This window comes from Ornithorhynchus anatinus, chromosome 16 (genome assembly GCF_004115215.2).
Source record: "Ornithorhynchus anatinus isolate Pmale09 chromosome 16, mOrnAna1.pri.v4, whole genome shotgun sequence".
Classification (NCBI taxonomy): Eukaryota; Metazoa; Chordata; class Mammalia; order Monotremata; family Ornithorhynchidae; genus Ornithorhynchus; species Ornithorhynchus anatinus.
The window spans coordinates 10,984,205-11,009,208 of record NC_041743.1 but is presented as its reverse complement, the minus strand read 5'-3'; the positions used below and the strand labels follow the sequence as shown (position 1 = coordinate 11,009,208).

The 25,004-nt window shown below is 41.7% G+C and overlaps 1 protein-coding gene across 6 annotated transcripts in view; it reads right to left on the bottom strand.

Moving 5' to 3' along the window:
- SMG7 (SMG7 nonsense mediated mRNA decay factor) overlaps positions 1 to 25,004 on the bottom strand; it is a 69,427-nt gene that overhangs the window by 25,016 nt on the left and 19,407 nt on the right. For 3 of the 6 annotated variants that reach the window (XM_029080551.2, XM_039914402.1, XM_039914401.1), the window contains exons 2-5: positions 8,756 to 8,787; positions 5,244 to 5,361; positions 3,711 to 3,843; positions 399 to 570 (exon numbers count right to left, since the gene is read on the bottom strand). In XM_029080551.2, the coding sequence (XP_028936384.1) occupies positions 399 to 570; positions 3,711 to 3,843; positions 5,244 to 5,361; positions 8,756 to 8,787 (455 nt within the window). Of the gene's footprint in view, positions 1 to 398; positions 571 to 3,710; positions 3,844 to 5,243; positions 5,362 to 8,755; positions 8,788 to 11,496; positions 11,621 to 21,749; positions 21,891 to 24,372; positions 24,528 to 25,004 lie in introns of all 6 variants that reach the window. The other 3 variants (XM_039914400.1, XM_039914399.1, XM_029080552.2) reach the window with 3 other exon arrangements.

Sequence of the window (25,004 nt, the reverse complement as noted above, 5' to 3'; positions counted from 1 at the left end):
TACAAGGAAAAAACTAAACTGGGAGTGCATAGACATAAGTTAAACATAACCCTAAGTGTACTGTATAAAAAAAAAAAGACATGTTCAATGAAAACTCATTCCTTTTCATATATATATATGAAATCTTTCCAAAATGCAGTTTAAACAATAGACTACTTTACACTGTATGCCTGTATAAACACAGTTTTATATCTACATTCTCAATCTTTCCAAGACCAAAATGCTACTCTTCCCATCCCAAAGCAACTCAGGGATTCTACCTTTCTTAAACCGCATTTCCACATCACTCTCACCCACAAAATGTTTAATAGAGAAGGTCCAGGTCTAGGGGCTGCCCACGAGCTAGTGAAAGGAATCGGAGACCAACTTCAATGATCCCCCTCACTCCAAAGTCTCACCAATGTCTCCAAGGTGGACGAGGCAGTGCTGGCAGATATACGAGCAGGAACTAGACTGTGGCTTCACAATGGCGCTGGTGTGCGTCTGTTTATTGCTGATAATTCCCAACTGGGAGGACTTCACACGGCAGGGTAAATCTACATTAAACACTGTGCACAGCTCTTGTAATAACTGGAAATAAAAGAAAGACAGATTTACCTGTAGTTCAAAGTACTACAGAAGCCACAAGTGTTGAAATGTATATATCCTTATTCCTTGCCAGGAACTGGCCACAAATAGTTAGTTCTGCAGTAACCTTTATAGTTAATGGAGTCCTCTAAGGCAGCTCTATATCGCACATGTGAAAAGTATCCTGTGAATTTAACAGTTTAATATTGCTATCCCTAAAAACTTAACTGTTCATATAAAAACACTGTTCTCCTTGACTAGAAGAGTTATAGGAAACTGTATAAAGCAGAGATAGTTGATAAGTAACTAATACAGTATAACCATCCAGAATATCCCTCAATTTCCCAGCAATCCCAAAAACATATGCAGAAGAAGATGGGCCTGCTCTAAAAATGAAATAATTTACTTTTTAAATTCTGAAAAAGACTCTCTAGCAACATCAATTCACTTTTCAGGCTATTTAAGATCACTAGGCTACTAGGTAATTCTGTGACCTCAGTTCAAATATACGGAATGCAAGGCTTGGCACAGTGGATAGCGCACAGGCCTGGGAGTCAGAAGGTCATGGGTTCTAATCCTGGGTCCACCACTTGTCTGCTGGGTGACCTTGGGCATGTTACTTTACTTCTCCGTGCCTCAGTTACCTCATTTGTAAAATGGGGATTGAGACTGTGAGCCCCACGTGGGACAGCGACTGTGTCCCACTCGATTTACCTTTAACTACCCCAGTGCTTAGTACAGTGCCTGGCACATAATAAGCACTTAACAAATACCATCATTATTATTAATACCATTAGAAGAGAGCCCTAATTGAGCCAGGCTCGCGTGTAAGCCTACCTCTCGCTACTTCTCCCCACGCCAACAGGTCTTTCACAGGCAGGCTGTGAGGACACTATCAGAAACAGGAGGGGAGCCAAAACCAAAGTCAATTTGGGCACTATACAAAACTGTAGTAGGTCTGCACCTGAAATAAAACTTGCAGTTCTAGTCCCTGAATCTTAAGAGGGACAATAAAAGAGGGTTTTAATAGTTTTTAAGAGTTTTAATAGTTGGAGGGGGTACAGAAGAGGACAAGTAGAAGATGCTCAGGGGGGTTTAGGAGCTTCCTTACGAGGCCAGTCTCAAAGGGTTAGGACTATGGAAAGGCAGACTGAGAGGAGGTTATGTCTGAAGTCTAAAAATCATGAATGAAACAGACAGGGCACGCACCTAATTGTTCTCTCTAAGCCTCACTGTGGGCAGAGAAGGTGCCTAGAAACTCTGTCATACTGCACTCTCCCAAGTGCTTACTACAGTGCTCTGCACATAAGTACTCAATAAATATGACTGATTGATTGTTCACCAAAACCCACAACAACAGAACTGAGAGGCAGCCACTAAAAATTGCCAATGAAGAGATTGAATGCAAATAAAAGCTCTGTGCTAAGTGTTGTGGCAGAAACAGGACAATCAAATCAAAGTTCCCACCCCAGCCTGGGCTCACTGCCCAAACAAAAGGAAGAACAAGTGTTTTCTCTCCTTTTTACAGATGAGGAACCTGAGGCATACATAGGTTACATTAAATTAAGCATCCCCAAGGTCACACAGCAGGCAAAGTGGCAGAGCAGGGACTAGAAGCCAGGCCTCCTTAAGCCCAAACCTGTGCTCTTTGCATTAGGTCGGACTGTCTCCCTGCTTTAGAATCACTGAAAGATAAACATATTCAACAAAATGTTGCCAGAACACAATCTTCTGCTACTGAGAATTTACTCGTTTTCCCCTTTTATTTTAAACTAGACAAACCAAAGTGGATTTGTTCAAACCAAGAGAGGAGACTAGACTCAAAAGAGTCCTTGGGGCATATGTCCTTTCCACTCTAATCTTCACAACCATTATAACATGACACAATGGAACAAACTGTCATAATAAAATTTCAAAAGCTGTTAAAGAATATGGACAGTTATTTAAGGACACTGGGTGAGGGAAGCTTCACGTTCAACTACAGGTAGAAGTGTGAATAAGCAAGAATGACGACACTGCCTCATCTCAAACAAGTATCACGTACTTGACCTATGCGCTTGGGTCTGTAATTTATTTTAATGTCTGTCTCCCCCTGCAGACTAGAAGCTCCTTGTGGGCTGGGATCACATCTACCAACTCTATTATGCTGTATTTTCTCCAAGTGCTTAGTACAGTGCTCTGCACACTGAAAGCATGCAAATACCACTGACTGAGTACTTTGATATTCACCCCAACACCAGCACACATATTCTTGTATCCTGCCATTTCCCGTAGTTTAGGTCCCATGTGGGGCTCACAGTCTTAATCCCCAATTTATAATGAATTCACAGGCACAGAGAAGTTACTTGACTTGCCCAAGGTCAGTCAGCCAACAAGTGGTGGAGCCAGCATTAGAATCCTGCTGAGTCCCAGCAAATCTCACAAATATAATTATTAGGGAGACACAAGGTAGTGTTTTGAGGAGAGATGTGGGCTGATCAATGCTTCAGTCAGATGGTCCGTGTGCAGCAGAAAGTATTATAGATTGGAGGGAGAGGCTGGAGGCTGGGAGTCCAGCAAGGAGGCTAAGGCAATAGTCCAGCCACGGCAAAATCAGAACTTGTACCGGAATGCTGGCAGTTCACAGGCAGAGGATAGAACGGACTCAGGAAATATTATGCAAGAAAAACTGGCAGGGTTTGGCAGTGGACTGGATGTGAGAGTCGAACAATAGCGAAGAGGTGAAGATGACACCAAGGGAAATGGTTTAAAAATCAACTCATTTAATAGGTTTTACTAATCCTCCCCTGCCTTAACATAGTTGTTACCTGAAGAATCAAGAAGATCCATGCCCACAAAGTTCACATTTGCCATAATGCTGCTACTTTTTAAAAAAGAGCTTTCTGACTACCTAAGCTATTTCACTAAAGTTGAACTAGCTTTCTCATTCTCCCTTGCCTTTTGAAACATCTGTACTGACATCTTTGCAGTTCAGATTTCTTTCAGCTCAGTCTGGCTTTGGCTAATCACCCACAGGTTAATATCACCACCTCCAGCAAATGAGGGGCAGAAAGAGCAAGAGAGACCAAAAAGCTCTTCCCATGAAAACCAAATGACAAAAGCACATTCATATATACGGATTTTACAGGGGTTGTAAAACTCACCTGAGTGTAGAAGCCACTAGCTGCCTCAAGGAACAGAGAAAGGTTTGCCTGAACTTCACTCCGGTTTGGGTTTGCTCGATTCTTTGCCTGACCCTGTAGTGTTGTGATCTGATTCTTAAAGGCATGATTCCAGCTGAGAACAAAACACAATTCTATTTGCTACAGCAGTGACTCACTGGGCAGACACTGGTCCCCCTGAGAATGGGAAAGAACTGTTTGTTATCATTATAATTAATGCACTGGACAGTAAAATCAATATTAGAGGGGTCCACTTATTAAACTACTAACTTCTCTTTGAAACAAGACTGGACTTGCAAGTGGACTCCAAACTGATTTTTGGCAGTTAACCCCAACATTCAACAATCTGGTAGTGGCACCAGCTATTAATCCTTCAGGGACAGCAACTATAAGCTTGACAGTACAAAAATCCCAAAGACATTATTATCGAGAACATGGTTAAAGAAAAGACTTCACCGCAGACCCAACTTACAAAGGGACGCTGTAACGTTATAAGACACAGTCGAACTCAGGCTGAAAACTGAATTCAGGGGTTAAGACAAAAGCCTTTCTGCATAAACTTAAACTGTATCTCAAGCTGTACAAGAGCGGCACCACAAAAGGGCCAAACAGTAGTGTTTTAACTTCATTTACTCAGGCTTCTAAATTTTCCTCTAACAGGATTAAATAGCCAAGATAAAAGTGAAAAGTAGGGTGGTTTTGTCTCCAAAGCAGATGGGGAAGGAAAGGGAAATAAAAAGTAAGAGCTGCCAGGTGTGAAATGCAGCTCCTCCTTTCCAATTCTGATTGCTTAAAGAGAACTGCACACTTTCAGATAAGCCACTCTGGAGAGTCCTACAAAATGATGTCTTTACCCCAGGAGAGAGGCAGTGACTGCCATTGTTGGCTTGTGTCTCACATAGATGATCTCTGGTAATCCTGCTTTCCCACCACCCTACAATAAGCAGGCCAAAATTGCCTTAATTATATAGAGAAGAGAGATCAAGCATTCAATTGATTCAAAGACAGCTTTTTGGGGGGCTGGTAATCAGGAAAAGCTTTAGTTCAGGAAGAAACCCACTGAGAAATAATAAAAGTCATTTTCTACAGGCTCAGTTGGCTAAACCTTGTATAAATAACATCCTATCTTCACTCTTTTCTAAGTCAATCATAATTTGTCATGCTGAGGGAAAGTATGGCCCAAGAATCAACTGTGAACAGTTGTTCACAGCCCAACTATCCTCTCCTTTCTTCCCCACCAAATACAAATTTTAATGTATTCTTCCTTTATGCTTATAAGAAAGTCCCAAATCCCAGAGAATGCATTTTTGGCAATTCATCCTCCCTCCCGAGCTAAACAATCACCTAGGCCCTTCTTCAAGTTTATTTTAAAATAAAGCAAGTAAATCATTTTTGTCAACATATTCAAGCATCGTTCAGTTCAGGAAGTGCACAGGAAAGAGGTTTTTTGTGAAAACCACCGGAAAGATTCCTTATCTTGGAAAGAAACCCACAAATCACAACGGGAATACTTACAGGTCCTGTTCTACTTTCTTGTCTAAGGCATACTCCAGATCGGTCACTAGCATTTTCTGGTACAAGTCTTGGAGAGCCTGCCTGGATGTCCAGACTTCAGCTGGACCCAGTTTGGAATCTGAACAAGAATAAAATAAATAATAATAAAAAATACCGCTGGATGCACAGAATCACCCAAACACTTAATATCAAGCATTTTCCAAAGCATGAAACAGCTTGTGAGTGTCACACCTGGTGGAAGAGCCCATGTCATGAAATCTGTCATATTGCTAGATTTACAATTAACTGAACGCTTAAGATTGTGAATTAACTGTGAATGGAGAAGCAGAATGGCCTAGTGTATACATCACTGGACTAGAAGGGCCTGGGTTCTAATCCTAGCTCCGCCACTTGTGGGCTACATTGCCTCAGGCAAGTCACAGCTTCTCTGTGCCTCATTTGCAAAATCGAGGCTGAGACTGTGAGTCTCACCCCATGTGGGGTACGGGACTATGTACAACCTGATTAGCATGTATCTATCTCAGTGCTTAATACAGTGCTCTGCACATAGTAAGTGCTTAAATACCATAATCTAAAAAAAAACACCGCATTAGTCTCAGAACAGTGGTTCCGATCTGAAAGCTGAAGGAATTTTAAGTTGTTTCTGATGTCTTCCATGTTCAAAAATGACACATGCTGCTTATGGTGATGCTACTCTTGTGTGCAAATGTGGCTGAAATAAACAATTCGTGACCAACAGTACTCCTAGACTGTAGTTCTACCTCTATACCTTTCCACCCCCTGCCTTTGGTTAGTAATGAGCCAACCACATCCTATTGCTCTGTCCTGGCATCATCTCAGTTGTGCTTCAGGATGTCCCTAGGGCCTTCCTTAGGCTTTTTCCTCCTTGCTATTATCATTACAGCTTTCATTAAGCAGCCGCTTGGGTATCCTGCTGTTATTCAGTCTCTGCGGCTGTGCAAGTCAGAGTACCTGGTTTTAGGCCTCATTTCAGAATTGGAAAGGTGGCTATAACCTAGACAGTCACAGATTTGTGGCCCAGGAGACCTGTGTTACCATTTATTCGGCTCAAGGGGAAAAACCCTGTCTCCAAGGGTCTCCAAGGAAGCTAAAAAAAAGGACCTCCTGGAGTCACATTATATGCGCACAAAGAATCCAACAAGCTCACTCTAACACCTTCCAATAACCCTATCAGCTCATGTAAACTCCTTGTGGGGACTAGGAATATGTCTACCAACTCTGTCATAGGTATTCTCCCAAGTCCTTAGTAGGGTGCTCTGCACACAGTAAGCGTCAATAAATCCCACTGATGATAATGAGGTGGAGATCTCCAGGATGACATTCAGATTGGGCTGTTTATAGGAACCAAACTTTCACCTAGAGTTTGGCGGGTTTATTTTAGGTGGGAAAGACTCAAGAGAGGACAGGGACAGAGGAGAGAGACCCAGAGACTGACTTCCCTCATTTTGATCTTCCTTCTGGATTGACTGGGAGAAAGCTGAACTAAGAGCCAAAGAAAGGCCATTTGTGGCCCTGACTAGCTGGGCTGCTGAAATATGCTGGAAAGGGGTGGGCAAGATGAGCCCTCCCCACAAGGCTGCAGCAGAGGCCCAGAAGAATCTCTCAGCCATTACAGCCAGGAGGGTGGGAACCTATGACTTCTGTAACCAGCAGGTTAAGGAGCTTCTTATGCCATAAACCATTCTCCATGTCCAGTGGATGACGGTAGTGGTGAGAGGAGCTTCTCTAGGCCCAGGGCTCTGGCAGAACCAGAAATCCAAACATACTGTGGTTTGCAATGTGACAACTCCGACTCCTACTGAAAAACCCAGAACCCAATTCTGGTGGGGGAGGGAAGAGGAAAAAGAGAGGAAGGAAAGAGAAAAGTGCTTGCTTCCCATCACCTGTACAAACTCTCTTTTCCTCTATCAGTTCACAATAGTCCACAATTATTTTCTATTAGCCCACAGAGACTAGTAGGTGCTTGGGATACATACTGAAGAAAAACAAATCATCTGTGCCTTAAAGAGGAAACCATTCGATAAGGGAGTTAGACTGCATGAAATATGAAGGATTGGGGGAACATAAAATAGGAAACTGCAGGTTGGGAGATGAGTGTGTAAGGATATAGTAGAACCAGCTCGTGGTGGATTAGAATTATGCCTTTGATCTAGAGGGCAAGGGAGAGATCCTGACAGCCTGTGAGGAGCAGAATGATACAATGAAATGACAAATGGGAAAGACTGGGTGAGGCCAAAGAGAAAAACAACCTAACGATGAAGAATGGCTCAAAGGCAAAAAAAAAAAAAAAAAAAACAAAAAAAAAAACCCAACAAACTGTGCACTAAGTTAGCTGTGGCAGGACAATATCTCGGTTTTATAAAAGGGAGATCTTGGGTTCTCTTCAACTCCTACTTGCCAGCCACAGTTGTCAAGCCCATTTCGAACTGTAGGGTTAAACTATTTTGTAGGATCCATGGCCACTGGAGAAGGCCTGCTTCCCACAATTCTTCTGATTGATCACTCAGCAGAGATCACATCCACCACACTATATGGTTGAATTGTTTCTGCCATTGCTTTACAATTCCCTCCCCTTCAGTGATGAGGATGAAACCACTTCACCTGTACACTTTGTCCTGTCTTTCCAACCCAAAGAGATCAAGTACATAGCTGTAATTTATTTCTATTCATTCATTCAATCATATTTACTGAACACTTGCTGTGTGCAGAGCACTATACTAAGAACTTGGGAGAATACAACAACAGATACATTCCATGCCCACAAGAAGTTTCTATTAATGTCTGCCTCCCCTCCTAGACTGTAAGTTCACTGTGAACTGTGGCTACCAACCCTGTTGCACTGCAGGAGCTTAGTACAGTGCTCTGCATACAGTAAGTGCTCAATAAATACTACTGATTGATTACTCTTCAGAGCTATTAAGAGAGGAATCCAGCTACACCTTGTTAACATGATCTCTTGGGAGTCTAACTGGGCTAATAGTTGAACAAGAGTGCCTAGAGGGGAGCAGAAATAATGGGAAGGAAAATGGTCACCCTCCTCTCAACTTCAGTGCTTCCAGGGCATGCTGTCCTTGCAGTGGGGTTGAAGTAAATTGTAAATGCTTTTGCTTGAGAGTCTTAAAATTTCGCAATTATAATTGGCTCAGGGACATCACAAGAATCTGTGTGACTTTCTCTAAATCCAAGAGTAGACCTTCAATCCAAGGCTGTCATGTTTGAGGTGCGTTTATATTGATACTTCACAATTTTTGGTACTGTATCCACTGAAATTCACAAGCCATAAGTTATACAACATTCTCGACAGGTTGTCTATTAATTATGGCCCCAAAGTTCTTAAATGTTAAGTTTTCTGATAAAAAAAGCAAGCCATTTTCTCACTTATGAGACAATAAAGCACTTTGTGTCACTTGGGGTCAGGGAAAGAGGACCCAAAGTTAAACTTAACTATATAAAGTTGCAAAGAAGGAAAAAAACACAAGCCAATTAATTACCTGTCATGTCAGCCTTCAGGACTTCTGCCTGCCTGCAAAAGGGGAAAAATGACATTGAGTGAGAAAAGTTAGCAAAACCATATAACAATGGTCACCTGCAAAACATAATGCAGAAATAGCAAGAGGCTAGTTTTTAGTGAACTTTATATTACTCCACCTCAAGAACTGCTCTAGTTATGCCTACGATTAAGATGTAGCTTCCACTGTTTTGCCATTACTCTCAGTTGTCCTATAACACAAGGTTTACATTCTTGCAAAACCCCACGTTAAGGAAAATTCGAGTTGTAGAACTCGTGCCTGATGCCAAACACATATGCACATCACGGCTTCTAATATGATGACACACTGCATCCACACAGATTTGCAGTGCTGGACTAACGTTCCCCAGTTAGCAATTATGTTCTTCCCAAAACATGCAACAAACCAGCACGTTCTGGCAGGACAGAGTGCATAGGTTTGCCGAGATGCTAAATCAATCAATAGTATTTGCTGAGGGCTTACTGTGTTCCGACCACTGAACTAAGAGCTTGGAGAATACAACAAAATTGGGAAACATATTCCTTGCCCATAAGGAGATGCACGCTGGCACTGGTACTGAACAAACAGGCATGGAATCAAAAAAACGGGTACTTCTATGTAGTGCCATCTCTAAACTACCTTAAAATAGTTAATATGAACTAATAGGGAAATTGACCACTGAATTCAGCTAAACAACTGATCCATAGTTCTACACCTAAGACCTCCTGAATTATCAATCAGTGGTATTTATTGAGTGCTTACTGCATGCAGAGCACTGTACTAAGCACTTGGGAGAATACAACAGAGTTGGTAGACAGGTTCCCTGTCCACATTGAGCTTAGTCAAGGGAGGAGACATTAAAATAAATTAAAGATAAGGGAAATGCACATAAAGGTTGTGGGGCTGGGGGAGCAGCGAATATCAAGTGCTTAATGGGTGAGCTCTTCATCATTTAAGAAATCAAGCACCCAAGATTATAAAAACATTTTCACTTTCAAATGCAGCATGACCATCTCTAAGTCACTAGTGTAAATAAATACTCTGTAGTTTTGAGAAGCAGCATTGCCTAGAGGAAAGAGCAGGGGTCTGGGAGTCAGAGGACCTGGGTTCTAAACCAAGCTCCACCATGTGTTTGCTGTGTGGCCTTGGGCAAGTCACTTAACTTCTCTGAGGCTCTGTACCCTCAACTGCAGAATGGAGATTCACTATCTGTTCTCCCTCCTACTCAGACTGAGCCCCATGTGGTACCCGATTATCTTGTATCTACCCCAGAGTTTAATACAGTGCTTGGCACATAGCAATTGCTTAACAAATGCCACAATCATAATTACTATTAAATTCCAATCAATCAATCTTTAGCTATTCTGAATTGAAGGCCCAGTACATAAAATGGTTGTCTGAATCAATTTGGTTTCTGTTTGGGATCTTGAATGTCAAACCTTATTTTAAATCAACAAATATAAATGCATTCAAGGACTTGATCACTCCAGTGCTTAGAACAGTTCTTGGCACAAAGTAAGCGCTTAACAAATACCATTATTATCTTAGGGAAAAAAAATGACCAGTTAAAAGTTGTGAGACATTTCATCAGGAGGAAGAATCACATGATGGCATAGGGTGGACAACTAATTTCACATCTGGGTAAGATTAGCTTTTAAAATGGTGGGAGAGAAACAGCACTTCTGCTAACCACAGAAGCGAAGTTTGCCAAGTAAAGGAATGTCCAGCCCTAGTCCTGTAGTTTCTGCAGCGTAAAGACCCGGAACTCCGTTAGAGCTATCAATACTGACGTTCCCAGTCTTTTGTAAGAAAGAAGCACTTCATCCCACCAGCATCCTGCTAGTGCTTGGGCTGTGCTCAGAAGTAGCGTGCTGCTGATGTTTGAAAGCTCTGTGTGATTTGAGGCATGGAGGAGCACTACTACTTGGAAAATGAAAATCTCTCTCCTGGGTGGTTTTCCTAATGTTGAAGTGATTCAAAGTGGACATGGCTCACAAAAGGAGCAGCCACCCTCCCTCCCTTCCCGATGACTAATTAGATTCATGTTGAGACAACTGCATCAATCAAGAGACTCAATTAATTGAGCCCCCAGGGGAAGAAGCTGGAATGGTCTGGACCGTGGTTCAGGTAAAGGTATATGAGCAAGTTCTCTCTTTCCGGTTTGAAGTATTTTAAGCCAGCTTCCCCCCACCCCCAGTGCTGAGCAGAGGCAATACCTAAGAAATGCCTCTGAGATTAACAAAATTGAGAGGCTGCTTCAAGAATCCAGGATGGTTTAAAATTGGCTATTTTATTTACCAACATAATTTAATCAGACCCAGTGAGCAACCAGCTATTGTTTTAAAAGTCATCAAGAAAATATTATGGATGGCACAGTCCCTGCTGCTTCAGATTTTAATGTTTCTCTTTGGCAGAGAGGAGGGGGCATGCTCTTTTCTTTTCTCTTGTTGAAAGAATTAATGAACCAAGAGTCCAAAAATTGAAATCACTAGGCCCTAAGAAATAAAATAATACTAAATACAGCCATTAAAATAGAAAGTCATAAAACGTACAATACAGTTCTCCCTCAGCTCTTTCAACAATAAGACAAGCTGAATTTTTGTGTATCAAATGGTGAGAGAAAAGATGTAAGAAGATTGACTAGAATCCTAACAGGAACAATTAGTGATCACCAAAAATGACATTTTATAATCCAGGGTTTATGATGGACAAGGTTTACTGACATTTTCAATGCTCTGCTGCACAAGGTACTACAAGAAGGGCCTCTCAAGTGCTTAACTGGAAGAGCAAAAGGGATAGCTGCTTTCGTTATTTGCAGTATACTTTGATGAAGAATGTTCTTTGTACCTTTAAAAGAAAAAAAAATATCTGACTGCATTATTCCTACCTGAAAATATTTTTTAAATCAGCCTCACAGGACATTTGAACAACAATACAAGTGGATTCCAATTTTAAAAATAACCATTTCTCAGCCAAACAGTTCTGAGGGGCAGAGCTTGCAAATATCACTGGGACAAGTCTCTCTGCCTACAAATGATAACTGGGAACAAGGCCAGGATCCATCAATTTATTTGCCAACAGGATAGAGAATACGTTCAACAGTACCTACTGAGCACCTATAGGACAATGTGCTAAGCACAGAACAAACAAGAGATTCCTGCTCTGAGAATTCTTTCTATGTCTAGCAGAGGTAAATAGAATAATCTCGACTCTTCTGTATGTGGAAGGGCAAATTCATACCCCAAAGGGCAATTACATTAGAAACAGAGGTAAAATTTACTTACCCCAGTGTCCCACATCATCCTATAGATTTGAATTTACAAAACTTCCAAACTGGGAAGGTCAGGGTCAATATTAGTAATGTATTCATTGGAATAATGGCAATCACCTTTTCAATCAATCCATGGTATTATTATTAACAACAATAATAATTGTCATTTATTAAGCACTTACTATGTGCCAGGCACTGTACTAAGACCTGGGGTGGACATAAGCAAATTGGGTTGGAAGCAGTCCCTGTCCACATGGGACTCACAGTCTTCATCTCCATTTTACAGATGAGGTAACTGAGGCCCAGAGAAGTTAAGTGACTTGCCCAAGGCCACATAGCAGACAGGTGGCAGAGCCAGTTTAGAACCCTATCCTTGTATGCACAGCACTGTACTCAGCGCTTGAGAGAGTACACTATAACAGAGTTGATAGACATGCTGCCTGCCCACAATGAGCTCAGAGTCTAGAGAGGGTTTCAGATATTAATATAAATTATGGATATGTGCATAAATTCTTTGGGGCTGAGAGAGGGATGAATAAGGGAGCAATTCCAAGTGCAAAGGCAACACAGAAGGCAGTGGGAGAAGAGGAAATGCGGGCTTAGTGAAGGAAGACCTCTTGGAAGAGATGTGCTTTTAATAAGGCTTTGAAGGTGGGGAGAGTGACGATCACTTTTCTCGGTAGAGTACTCTTTCCCAGGTGCTGGAGTGACTTATGCCAACCGATATCCCCTTACTCTGGGATTATGCTGCTGTACAATGTTGTGCAGTCTACTGCGTTGTGCATCTGTCTTTCAGTCGTGGAGATAACGTTCTGTTTCTGTAATGTACAAACTGGGCCAACCATTCCCTAATAGCAACAGGCTAGCAGATTCCAAATTGTCCATGATGAAGAACTGACCCAGTCAAGCACAGCACATCTAGGGAGTGTTTGCACTGACTGTTTACTACAGGCCAGAAAAAGGTGACAATTATCAATTTCTGGGTAAGCCAGAGCAGAAGGCAGGACACTGACACTCCACCCACTTCCTCCCCTCACCCACCAAAAAGACTTTTTTAAATCCAAGGGGACAAGGCCACTTATAGTTAAGCAACCACATTTATTGGGTACTTACTGTGCGCAGAACACTATGCTAAGCACTTGGGAGAGTTCAATATAAACAGAGTTTGTAGACACATTCCCTGCCCACAAGGAGCTTACAGCCTAGAGGGAGAGACAGACATTAAAATAAATTACAGATATGTACATAGTGCTGTGGGACTGAGGGTGGATGAATAAAGGGGACGAATCCAAAGCAAGGATAATGCAGAAGGTAGAGGGCGTAGCAAATTGAGAAACAGTCTGGCCTACTGGAAAAAGAGCATTGGCCTGGAGGTCAGAGGATCTGGATTCTAATCCTGGCTCTGCCACTTGTCTCCTGTGTGACTCTGGGAAAGGCACTTCACTTCTCTGTACCTCAGTTCCCTCATCTGCAAAATGGGGATTCAATACCAGCTCTCCCTCCTTAGACTGTGAGCCCCGTCTAGAACCTGATTATCTTGAATCTACCCAAGTGCGTATTACACTGCTTTGCACACAGTAAGCACTCAATCAACACAACTGAATGAATGGTAAGGGCTTGGCAAATTCCACAATTATTATTATTTGGATGGAAAGGGTGGATTTTATCGAGGTTGTGAAAATAGAACTGACAGGATTTGGTGACAGATTGAATATGTGGGTTGAAGGAGAGGGAACAGTCAGGGATAGTGCCAAGGTGACGGGCTTATGAGACAGTGAGGATGGTGATGCTCTCAACAGTGATGGGCAAGTCAGGGAAAGGCCGGGGATTGGGTGGAAAGATGAGGAGTTCTGTTCTGGACATATTAAGTGAGGTGTCGGGGACCATCCAAGAAGAGGTGCAGTGAAGGTGGGAGGGAAATACGAAACTGGACAGTAGGAGCGGGATCAGAGCTGGAGATGCAGATTTGGGAACCATCCACGAAGAGATGGCAGTAGAAGCCACGGGAGTGAATGAGTTCTCCTAGGGAGACTAGAAGGGGACCCAGAACTGACCCATGAGGGGCTCCCACAGTTAGGGGATGGGAGGCAGAGGAGGAGTCTATGAAAAAAGACTGAGAATGAGTACGGTAAGACAGCGGTTCCAGGAGAAGGGAAGGGTCCACCGAGAAGAGGGTAGCTGTGGAGGATTAGGATGGTGGAAAATTAAAAACAAATACATAAAAAGGCTTTGTTGCCTGTATGACCTATGGGTGTGTGCACTTAAACAAGTAGATAGGATGGGCTTAATTCTTATATTCACTAAAGGGTACCACTTTTCTTTAAGCAATCAATTTAGTTTAGGGATCTTATCTGTGCAGGACTAAGTCAATGCTAACTAGCCATACTTTCAGCTTTGTTTTCCACATTAAGTGCTATGTGTGAGTCTGTCTGCTTCCTGCTGTTTTGGGTGGAAACTTGGTTTTGCCCTCCATCCTCACAGGACGTAGATATCCAGTGAGTAGAAGAGTGCTTGGCACATAGTAAGTGCTTAACAAACACTTATTATTTGGAGTAAATCTCCCCCAACAGGAGCCCTCCAGCTCCCCAAGAAACCTAGTGCCAACAACAGCAGGCTTCTCTGACACTCAGAAGCCTTAAATCATTAAGGTACTAGTGGACTGAAAACTTGGGGCCCACATTTATTGAGCACTTACTGTATGCAGAGCACTGTACTAAGTGCTTGGGAGAGTACAAGTAACTTTGGTAGACAAGATTCCTCTCCTTAGGGAGCTTATAATCTAGTGGGGGAGAGAGATATTAAAATGAATTACAGATAGGGGAAGTGGCAAAGTATGAAGATATAGATGTAGTTTTAATTTCCCCTGATCACTCTTAGAACCTGAAAAAGGGCCATATTACACCCAGGTGCATATTTCACCCAGCAGGATCTTTGAACCCAGACTACGATTCAAAGGGTTCTCCGACTTGGCCATCATTTCCTCTTCTCCCACTCCCTTCTGCATTGCCCTTGCACTTGGATTTGTGCTCTTTATTCATCCCACCCTCAGCACTTACATATATATCCATAATTTATTCCTTTTATTAATGCCTGTCTCCCCCTCTAGACTGTAAGCTTGTTGGGGGCAGGGAATGTTTCTACCAACTCTGTTATGCTGTACACTCCCAAGCGCTTAGTACAGTGTGCTGCACACAGTAAGCGCTCAAATGCAATTGCCTGATAACTCAGAACACATGTGCCAAATAGAGCAATGTCAATAGCAGCCATGATTGAGGATGCTTTACTTAGACTGGCCTGAATGATAGGAAAAGAGGATTTATAAACAGGAATTATTGATGTAGAGAGTTAAAAATTCCTGACTACCAAATGGCTGGAGAACTTCAAAAATCTTGATTTCATCCAAATCCTGCTACTTCCTAAAATGGACTTCCCCATCTTCACAACTACAAAAGATAATTAACTTGAGCTGGAGCTACCCACAACCACGTTCACTTAAAGCTGCACTGAATGCAAATGAAATGGAAGTCACGCTTTGACTAAACGTAATACTTTAAAATTTGTATTTGTAATCAGACAAAATTTTGAGATATTTTCATGGCTCAACTCCATTTTTCCTTTCTTCTGTGTCAACTTTTAACTCTTTAAAAAAGCATGAATTTGGTCATCTAGAGGGACTTACAAAAATCAGTCACTGGAATGTATTGAATGTTTACTGTGTGCAGAGCACTGTTCCAAGCGCTTGGGAAAGTACAATATAATACACTCTACTAAGCGTTGGATACATACAGTTGGATTAGACACAGTCCCTCTCCCACAAGGGGCTCACTTCTAAATGTCTGAAGTTATTGAAAAAATTCAATACAGAGCCAGCACAGGCAATACCGACACAGGTGAAATAATCCAAATACTTAACAAAATACCCCCTCCAAAAGCCAAGTTCTTTTAAAAAAACCAAACCAAACCCACAATATTCCATCTCCCCTTTTAATGACCCCTTCCTCCATCACACTTCCCATTGGATGTCATGGCAGGGTTGACAGTTACTTTGGCTCACGAGCATCTTGCTGTTAAGTGACTGTCTGTGGGCCAGGCAATAGTGAGGAGAAGGCACAGAGGATTTGAGAGGTGGAAGCGGTTGTGTTTCTCTGCCTTCTGCTCGTGGCAGTTCTTATGCCCCCCATCAGCTGTGTGACTGTGGGCAAGTCACTTCACTTCTCTGTGCCTCAGTTCCCTCATCTGTAAAATGGCGATGAAGACTGTGAGCCTCACGTGGGACAACCTCATTCCCCTGTATCTACCCCAGCGCTTAGAACAGTGCTCTGCACGTAGTAAGCACTTAACAAATACCAACATTATTATTATTATTATTATTAAAAGCCAGTCTCCATTGGAGACGACAACTCCCCCATATGCACTGCTACTCTCCAGGCCACAGCTCACCAGGAGGTTACTGATGCTAACCATAGTGGACTTGGTGCCAGATAGGCAAGGAGTTGGGGGGGCAAAGTGGATGGCTCAGAGCAAGGTCAGATTAAAGTGGCTGGCAGGCCCAATTCTGCCCCACCCTATATAAGACCAGACCCATAGGGAAAACATGGAGCTATTAAGTTGACTTCAATACAGGGTCATAGGGAAAACATGGAGCTATTAAGTTGACTTCAATACAGGGTCAACTACATTCTAGCAAAGCAAAAGCTACTTTAGTGGTCCTCAAATAAGGGTCCATTATTGAACATAATCTAATTATTCCTCACTCGGGCCTTCTACATAATATAATTTAAATTTTCTGGGGAGTGCATGCTTGTAATGCATAATGACTTACATCTACATTTCAATTTCTTGTCTGTAGTCCCAAGACAAATGAATCAGGCACCTAGCTACATATTCATAATGCTTAAATTTTAAAATCTGATCCCAAAGATAATTCCTCTCAAGCCCAACCTTCTTATATCCTAATATTATTAAAATCTGAATAAGAAGTCTAGTTCTCTGAACAGTAAGTGCTCAATAAATACGACTGAACGAATGAGAAAACTTTCACAAAAATCAAGGTTTCTATTATATTACCTTACACTAATATTTAAAGAATATTAATTCCATATTCATTTTAACTAATCAATCAATGGTATTAATTAAGCACTATGTGCAGAGCACCATAGTAAGCGCTTGGGAAAGCACAATTTGAAAGAATAAGTATGCATGTCCCCTGCCCACAACAAGCAGATGATATTATCAGAACCACTGTGGTGCCAAGACATCTCCCAAAATAAGGAGGATGGACAACCAAGCATGAGAAAAGGAAAGGACTGTATTGTACTCTCCCAAGTACTTAGTAGAGTGCTCTAAACCCAAAGCGCTCAATGAACATCATTGATCGACTGCCACTCCATAAGAGAAAACCAAATTAATTTTATTTCAACAATTCAGGACAACCATATGCATATACAACATAATTATTCTTTATGTTCACAACATCCCTCCTCCACTAGGGCAGTAGTACAAAATATTAGTTTAGGTGTCCAAGAAACTTCTTTCCCCTAGTAGTAGCATTTATTAAACACTTACTCCTGTTGTGTTAATAGTACTGGGTGCAGGGCCCCAGAAAAGTATACATGGGGGAACTTAAACATGGTCTCTGGCCCTCAAGGGGCTCAATAGCCACGTTTGACTTTGATTAAAGAGGAAAGTTTGATCTTGTTTTTGAACGGATACAAGTTGGCTCAGGCCCATGGAGTACTCCAACTTGGAGAGGGATGACTGACATCACAGGAAAACTTGCTGTTTCCCTGGGCAACCTTTACATCAGTACAGATCCAACAGTGGGTTATGCGGAAGATCACTCCTCTATTTATGACCTGCTGTGAAATTCCATCTTTGGTAATCATGTGTTTCATGTGGGAAGCAGTGTGGCTTAGTGGAAAGAGCACGGGCTTGGGAGTCAGAGCTGTGAGTTCAAATTCCGGTTTCGCACCTTGTCTGCTGTGTGACTTTGGTCAAGACACTTAACTTCCTTGTGCCTCAGCTACCTCATCTGTAAAATGGGGATTGAGACTATGAGCCCCACGTGGGACAACCTGATTACCTTGCACTTACCCCAGGGCTTAGAACATTGCTTATTATTATTATTATTACGTGTTGAAAAGTGGCATGGCCTAATGGAAAGAGCCCGGGCTTGGGAGTCAGAAGGACCTGGGTTCTAATCCCAGCTCCGCCACTTGTCTGCTGTGTAACTTTGGCCAGGTCACTTTACTGTGCCTCAGTTACCTCATCTGTAAAATGGGGGTTAAGACTGTAAGCTCTATGTGGGACAAGGGCTGTGTTTGACCCGATTATCTTGTATCTATCCCAGTGCTTAGTACATTGCCTGGCACACAGTAAGTGCTTAACAAATACCATAATTATTATTATTAGTGTTGGATAGGACACGAAGAAAGAAATCTTTCTCAAGTCAACTCTCGACATTCTTTGGAAGTCTCAAAAATAAAGCTCTCTTTGTAACAGTGTTCTCAGTCGAGGCTTCACTGAGAATTTCTACAGAGGCAGCAGAAGAAAAAGTTTGAACAAAGACACCAGGGAGGTAAACATGGGTTGTGAATTAGATAATGAATCACAAGAAAGCTAGTTCCCCACTCTGGTTTCCATCACCTCATAAGGGGAATACCAAGCTGCTGTGAAGATCTATTATAACACACTACAGAGTTTCTGCAGCGGCATTACAAAGAACAAGATTCAGACTAGTATGGTCAATTAATAATTAAGGACACTCGAGGGAGCAAATATGGGAGGAGAGAAAGTAGTAATGAGTAGAAATTAAGGCAGATGCAAAAAGAGACAACGTATACGAAACCCAAGGAGATGGAAAGATACACACATATATCCAAGAAGAGAAATTAAGCTAAATTCAAGTTCAAGGATTAAGTTCAAAGATTTATAAATTGACATTGATCTTGGAGCCCGAAGCCTGTCATTCCCAGTTCCTGTCTTCTCTGTGTTTTAGCATTTCCTCTTCTGAAAATACATTCTCTAGTCCTCCCTCTTTCTCTCACATTTATCCTAAACTGAAAGCTGTGCTTTCACACACAAGTTTAGATTTTATCTAAACACTGGTATTTTCAGAGACAATCCTATAGATAGTTCATCCTAAGTTATTTAAAAAGTAGGCACCACTGTTGATGATAAGTATGCCTGCATTTCCTATATAACATACTCATGCTGGGAAAGCAGGGCTCTTCAGAGAAAATCATCAATTCAAATCAAGACCTGGTCAGAAGTAACTAAAAGCAATTACTGTCTCATCTATTCGGAGGCTGAGATAAAATTAGCTTGTGTTTTCAATCCCGTTGATAGTTAAACAGGTGTCCGTATTATACTACCATGATCACATATAGTAATGACTAAAACCAATGCTAGGAATTTCTAAAGAGGCCAACCTTGAGTAGTTTATGGTGGCTGAAGATCTAGCAGAAATATATGCAGCATCACTACTCTGCCATTTTAATCCCAAAGAAAAGGGACTTTCACTTTACTGGGCTACCAAGAGATTTTGAAACACTACATTTACATTTTTTTCCCTTAAGTTTTAAACCAGGGTATCTATCTAGACAGATAGGTAGCACAGGTTTAATTCAGCACAATGGATTAAGCAAGCCATAGGTGTTCAAACCAGAGTTGCCAGTTATTTAGGCCAAACAGGAACTCCCAATATCATTCTTAAAGTATCCAGTGCATTCTATTTTGATCAGATTCTGAGAGTTTGGAGCAATTAAAGTAAAATTGAAGGAAATACTTAATGCTCAAATGCAATAAAAAGAACATTCTCATCTGTCATTTCAAAAGAGCAATAGCTCAAAATAAGATAGCTCATTTTTCAGGGTACCCATAATGCAAAATGACTTTTCCATTATCTAATGGAAAAAAGATAATTACAATTTTAAAAACACCCCAGCTCCCTTTTCAGTTGCTTAATGCCATTCACTGGTAAAGGAAGGCAGCAGCTTACATATAACAATCCCAGAAGGACCAATGTACAGCTGAATCTGGGAAAGTTCCTTATTAGGTGTAGCCTATTTTAAAATCGTACATACCAGAGTATGCCGACTGCAGACACTAGTTGAAGAAATAGGAAGAGCCACCCTACCTGCCTCTCCCTTTAGTTCTACTCAACATAGGCTAGGTGGAAAGAGAACTTTAGAAGATTCTTGGCCTAATAGTGAGGTGCCTGCAACAAAATCTGAGTTTAACATTTTTTTTGAATATTAAAAACTTGTTGTAAATCTCCATAAGGATGGATAAGAAGTAAATAGACTACAAAACAAGCCACCAGCAAGAAAACCTTCCTTCCGAGTTTTTTTTTTTCTATTTCATCTTGTAAAACAGTCAACTAGGGAAATGGATGTTGGGATACTTAACAATATAACTGAAAATGAAATCCAGTCTTCGTTTTGACCTTTTCTATCAGAAGACAAAATTACGAAGAGAACAGATGAGCTGATCTTACCGTAAGGTATCATGATGATGAAAGGATTATAAACACTTTTGAAAGTTGATAGACAGAATAGTTAAGATCTCTGGTGAGAAAATAAAGAGAAATCCAACATTCATATTTGAGCACCTACTGTGTGCAAAGCACTGTACTAAGTACTTGAGACTATAACATAACAGAGTTAGTTGAAATCTTCCCTGCCCACAAGGAGCTTATAATTTAGAGGGGAAGACAGACATTAAAAGAAATTATGGAGGGATAAATAAGTGCTGTGGGGTTGAGGATGGGGTAAATATCAAATGCTTAAAGGATAAAAGGTGACTCAGAGGAAAAAGGAGTAGGAGACATGAAGGCTTTGTCAAGGAAAGCCTCTTGAAAGAGATGCAATTTTAATAAGGTTTCGAAGAGGGAGTTCCAGGCCAGAGACAGGACATGGGCAAGAAGTCGGCAGTGAGACAGATGAGGTCGAGGTTCAGTGACTAGGTTGGCATTAGAGGACCCAAGTGAGGGGGCTGGGTTGTAACAGGAAATCAGTGAGGTACGATAGGAGGGGACAAGGTGATTGAGTGCCTTAAAGCTGGTGGTAAGGAGTTTCTATTTGATGTGGAGGTGGGTCGGCAACCACTGGATCTTGTTGTAGAACGGGGTGACATGGGCTGAATGTTGCTTTTTTTTTTTTAGAAAAACAATCCAGGCAGCAGAGTGAAACATGGATCTGGAATGGGGAGAGACAGGTGGCAGCGAGATCAGGAAGGAGGCTGACGCTGTAATCACAGCAGGAACGGATAAGGGGTTGGCTAACCATAGTGGCAGTTTGGATGGAGAGGAAAGTGAAAATTTTAGCTACATGATGAAGGTGGTACTGGCAGGATCTGGAAAGAGACTGAATATGTGGTTAGAATGAGAGAGGTGAGTTGAAGATAATACCAAGGTGTGGGGAGTTAGACAGGTGAAACAAGGAATTGTGTTCACTAAACCCCCAAGACCAAGAGGAAACCTTTGGAAATTTGACTTTGATAGGTACAGAACACATTACCTGAAAACATGGAACTTACAGGAAGTTTAACCTCTAAGGCTGAAAATAATGGAAGGCCTAAGAGAAGTTTGGTAAGATTCATGGGCAAAAGATCCAAAATAGAGGCAAAGTGGGAGATGGAGAGGGAAGAGTTCATGATGCTAAAGGGACTGACAAGACGGTGAAAACAGAAAATCAACTTCCATACCAGGCTGTGAGCTCGACCTTAGATAGCTGGCTACAGAAGACACACAATCCTTCTTGAGTAATTGTTTCATTAGGGTACCCGATGAACCATAGTCAACAAGATAGGACAGGATAACCAGCAACAAGGTCCTGGCACTGGGCACTGCGCAAAAAAAAAAAAAAAACAAAAAAAAAAACCCCAACAACAAAAGAAGACCAAGAAACAAAGCACAGCTTTGCTGGGCAGGACACATGAGAAGAATGGATTATGATAGGTCGATTAAGGAGCTGCCCTATGTGGAACTGGAAGTGGGCATATGCAAGCCAGGAGGGCAGACTGTATTACCTGAAAACCAGGTGAAGCTCAGTCTCAGAACAGTGCAACACAGCAGTGGCCACTTGAAATACCACTGCTGTAGGCAGTTCAGTACAGCAGGCAGCAATCAAAAGAGAGGTTGCTTTCTTTGAGCAAAGCCAAAAAAAAAAAAAAAAAAAAAAGGGACAGCATGCAACGTGGCCTAATGGAGAGAGCACAAGCTTGGGAGTCAAAAAGACCTGAGTTCTAGTCTCAGCTCTGTCACTTGTCTGCTGTGTGATCTTGGGCACGTCTCACCTCATCTGTAAAATGGGGATGACGACTGTGAGCCCCATGTGGGACATGGACTGTATCCAACCTCATTATCTTGTACCTACCCCAGTGCTTAGGACAGTGTGTGGCACATAGTAAGTGCTTACAAATACCATTAAAAAACGCATTAGCAGAGCATGGACCTATGTTTATAAGCACACAGTACAGAATGGGGCTGGGTCACACTTTTTTTCCCCCATCACACTTACATGTGGCTAGGATCCTCGCCAGTAGCCTCGTTTTCAAAAACAAAGGCCAGCTACACACAGGCATGAGCACTACGTTACAAGTGTGATCTCAAAAAGAGCAGCCCTCACACGAGTTCTCTTCAGGCATCTTGTAAGAAAACATCAGGCTGGGGAGAATCATTCATCTGGCCCAGGAATGGCTTTTCTTAGGTAGAAGCCAAGAACGTTTCCATCCAATTTAATCCAGTAGAGAGGCTGCTAAGGAGTACCGGTTACCAATGGTTACCTGAATTTTTGCTGCCAAAATATGCACAATTCCAATGAGATTAGCTCAGTCTAACCCAAACCCAATGAGTGTACATTAGAACTCCAAGTGCCCAGCTCCCCTTGGGGGTCTGGCGGAACCCAGTTCCAGACTCTCCATTGAGCGCCCCGAGGCCTTGAGGATGTTCAGCAAGGGTGGGGAGAAGGGAAAGTTGGGTGACTTGGACTAAATCTGTGGCCACATGGGTGATCCAGGCCTCAGGGGGAACACAGAATGATCTAGAACTGTGGGGTCCAATGCCCAAAGGATCAACACAGGGAGGAAGAATTTTTTTTTTAATGTATTGATACCATCTGATCTTCTATTACAGTGAACTACAGGGCTTTAAAACTAACTGTTCATATACTCAGACCCTTCATTTTAAATCCTAGTAGAACTTACAATAAAACCAGTATATTTGCAGAATTGGAAGATCATGAGAAAATCACCTGAAGACAGGGATTTTCATGTTCCTTTCAAAACTCTTCCTCATCACAATGGGAGCTATCACCTATGTGTTGCCCATATTAATACTCTGTCTGTTTTTGAGTCCAAGATCCCACAAGTCAGGCACTCTTGCCATTTAGAGATGCTCATGTTCTCAGGGAACTCAAATACTACCTGATGTTAAAAAGCCTCCACACTCCAAACACAAGAAGTTCTTTTAGGCCCAGGATTAAATCCACAAGGAATTTAACTCTGGCATTATCCTGCTTTGCAGGCTAGTCACTGTTTAGCAGAGGAGATTGAATACCACTGTTCTAGACAAATTGATTCTTAATCACTTGACATCATTCGCTTTAGAAATTTTGAATTTTGGAGTAAGAAAGTATTTTAAAAAAACACAGCATAAGGTTTTGGAACTTGTCTTTTAATTTATACTATTCCTTTCGGTAGGTTGGGACAATGACAGGAGTACCATTTCCTGTGACTCATGGAGAAAAGAATGTACTTAAATCCTAAAAATAGCTCCCCAAATTACAGTTGGTTGCTTCTGTTAGAGAATGGATCCTCCACAAATTTCAGTTCAGAAATCTTCACTGTCATAATAATTGCAAATTTGAAGACCACCTTACTGAGAACATGGTGTCTTAATATTCATTCTTCAGAGTAAATAAACTAACTAAAATCCTGAAGAGGTGTTAAAAATCAGGTTAGTAATATTAAAGCAGTTTTGCAGGGAGTCACTTGTCTCCATACCCAGAACGACAAATAATGCACAGAGTGTGAGATCTGTGGCACGTGAATTTTCGTAGATTTTAATCTCCGATTATCTTGGAAGGGGGTAGTACTAGGATGTTTGTGGGGTTACGCCGATACGGAAAAGCTGTAGTTCGTCCCAACTTATGATTTAGAGTTAAGGGACTTGGTGGCAGCTGGGATGGAGCCAGAAACAACCTGGAAACCATACTTTGCTTATTACGGTTGTACAGTATTTATCAGCAAACTTGTGTTAGTAGCTAGACGACTACCTCCATTTGCTCTAAGAACCAATAAACTGTTATCATTTTCTAAGCGTTCTTACCTTCTTCTTTAGCTGGTCCCTGAAATGACAATAGAAGAAATAGAGGTGCTGGATTTGCTCTATTACTTTTTTTCCTGAAGAACCACCATACAGGCCGTATTCATCTGGATATCTGTTTTATCCATCTGGACTCACTTCCTAATTTGGATCTTCCCCTAGTTAAATGAGAAAGAGGGCCTTGTGCTCCAGCCAGCCAACTAGAGGCTAACTCCGACGCACATACTCCTCGGAAAAGGAAACGCCACGGAGCAGAGAAAAATCAAAACTCAGTTGACAGATACTTCAAAATAACAGTAGAGCAAGCAGTAACGTCAAATGTTGCATCGATGCTTACTCTCAAGTATTGAGTCCAGAACTCTAAATGAAGGTAAGGACTCTCAAAGGTACATCTATTTCTAACAATTTTAACTGTTGCTCGTTTGACTGCCAATTGAGGAAACTCACAAAAGAGATGAACACAGTACATACATTACTCTCATTTTTTTTTACTCCATGGCAACAATTAGAAAACACAGATTACTCATCTGTAATAGTAGTTCTCCGAAGGTGAGAGGCAGCCACTTCATGCAAGTAAAAATTCAAACACAAAGCCTGTGACAAACACTACACGCACGTGCACGCACACAGATACA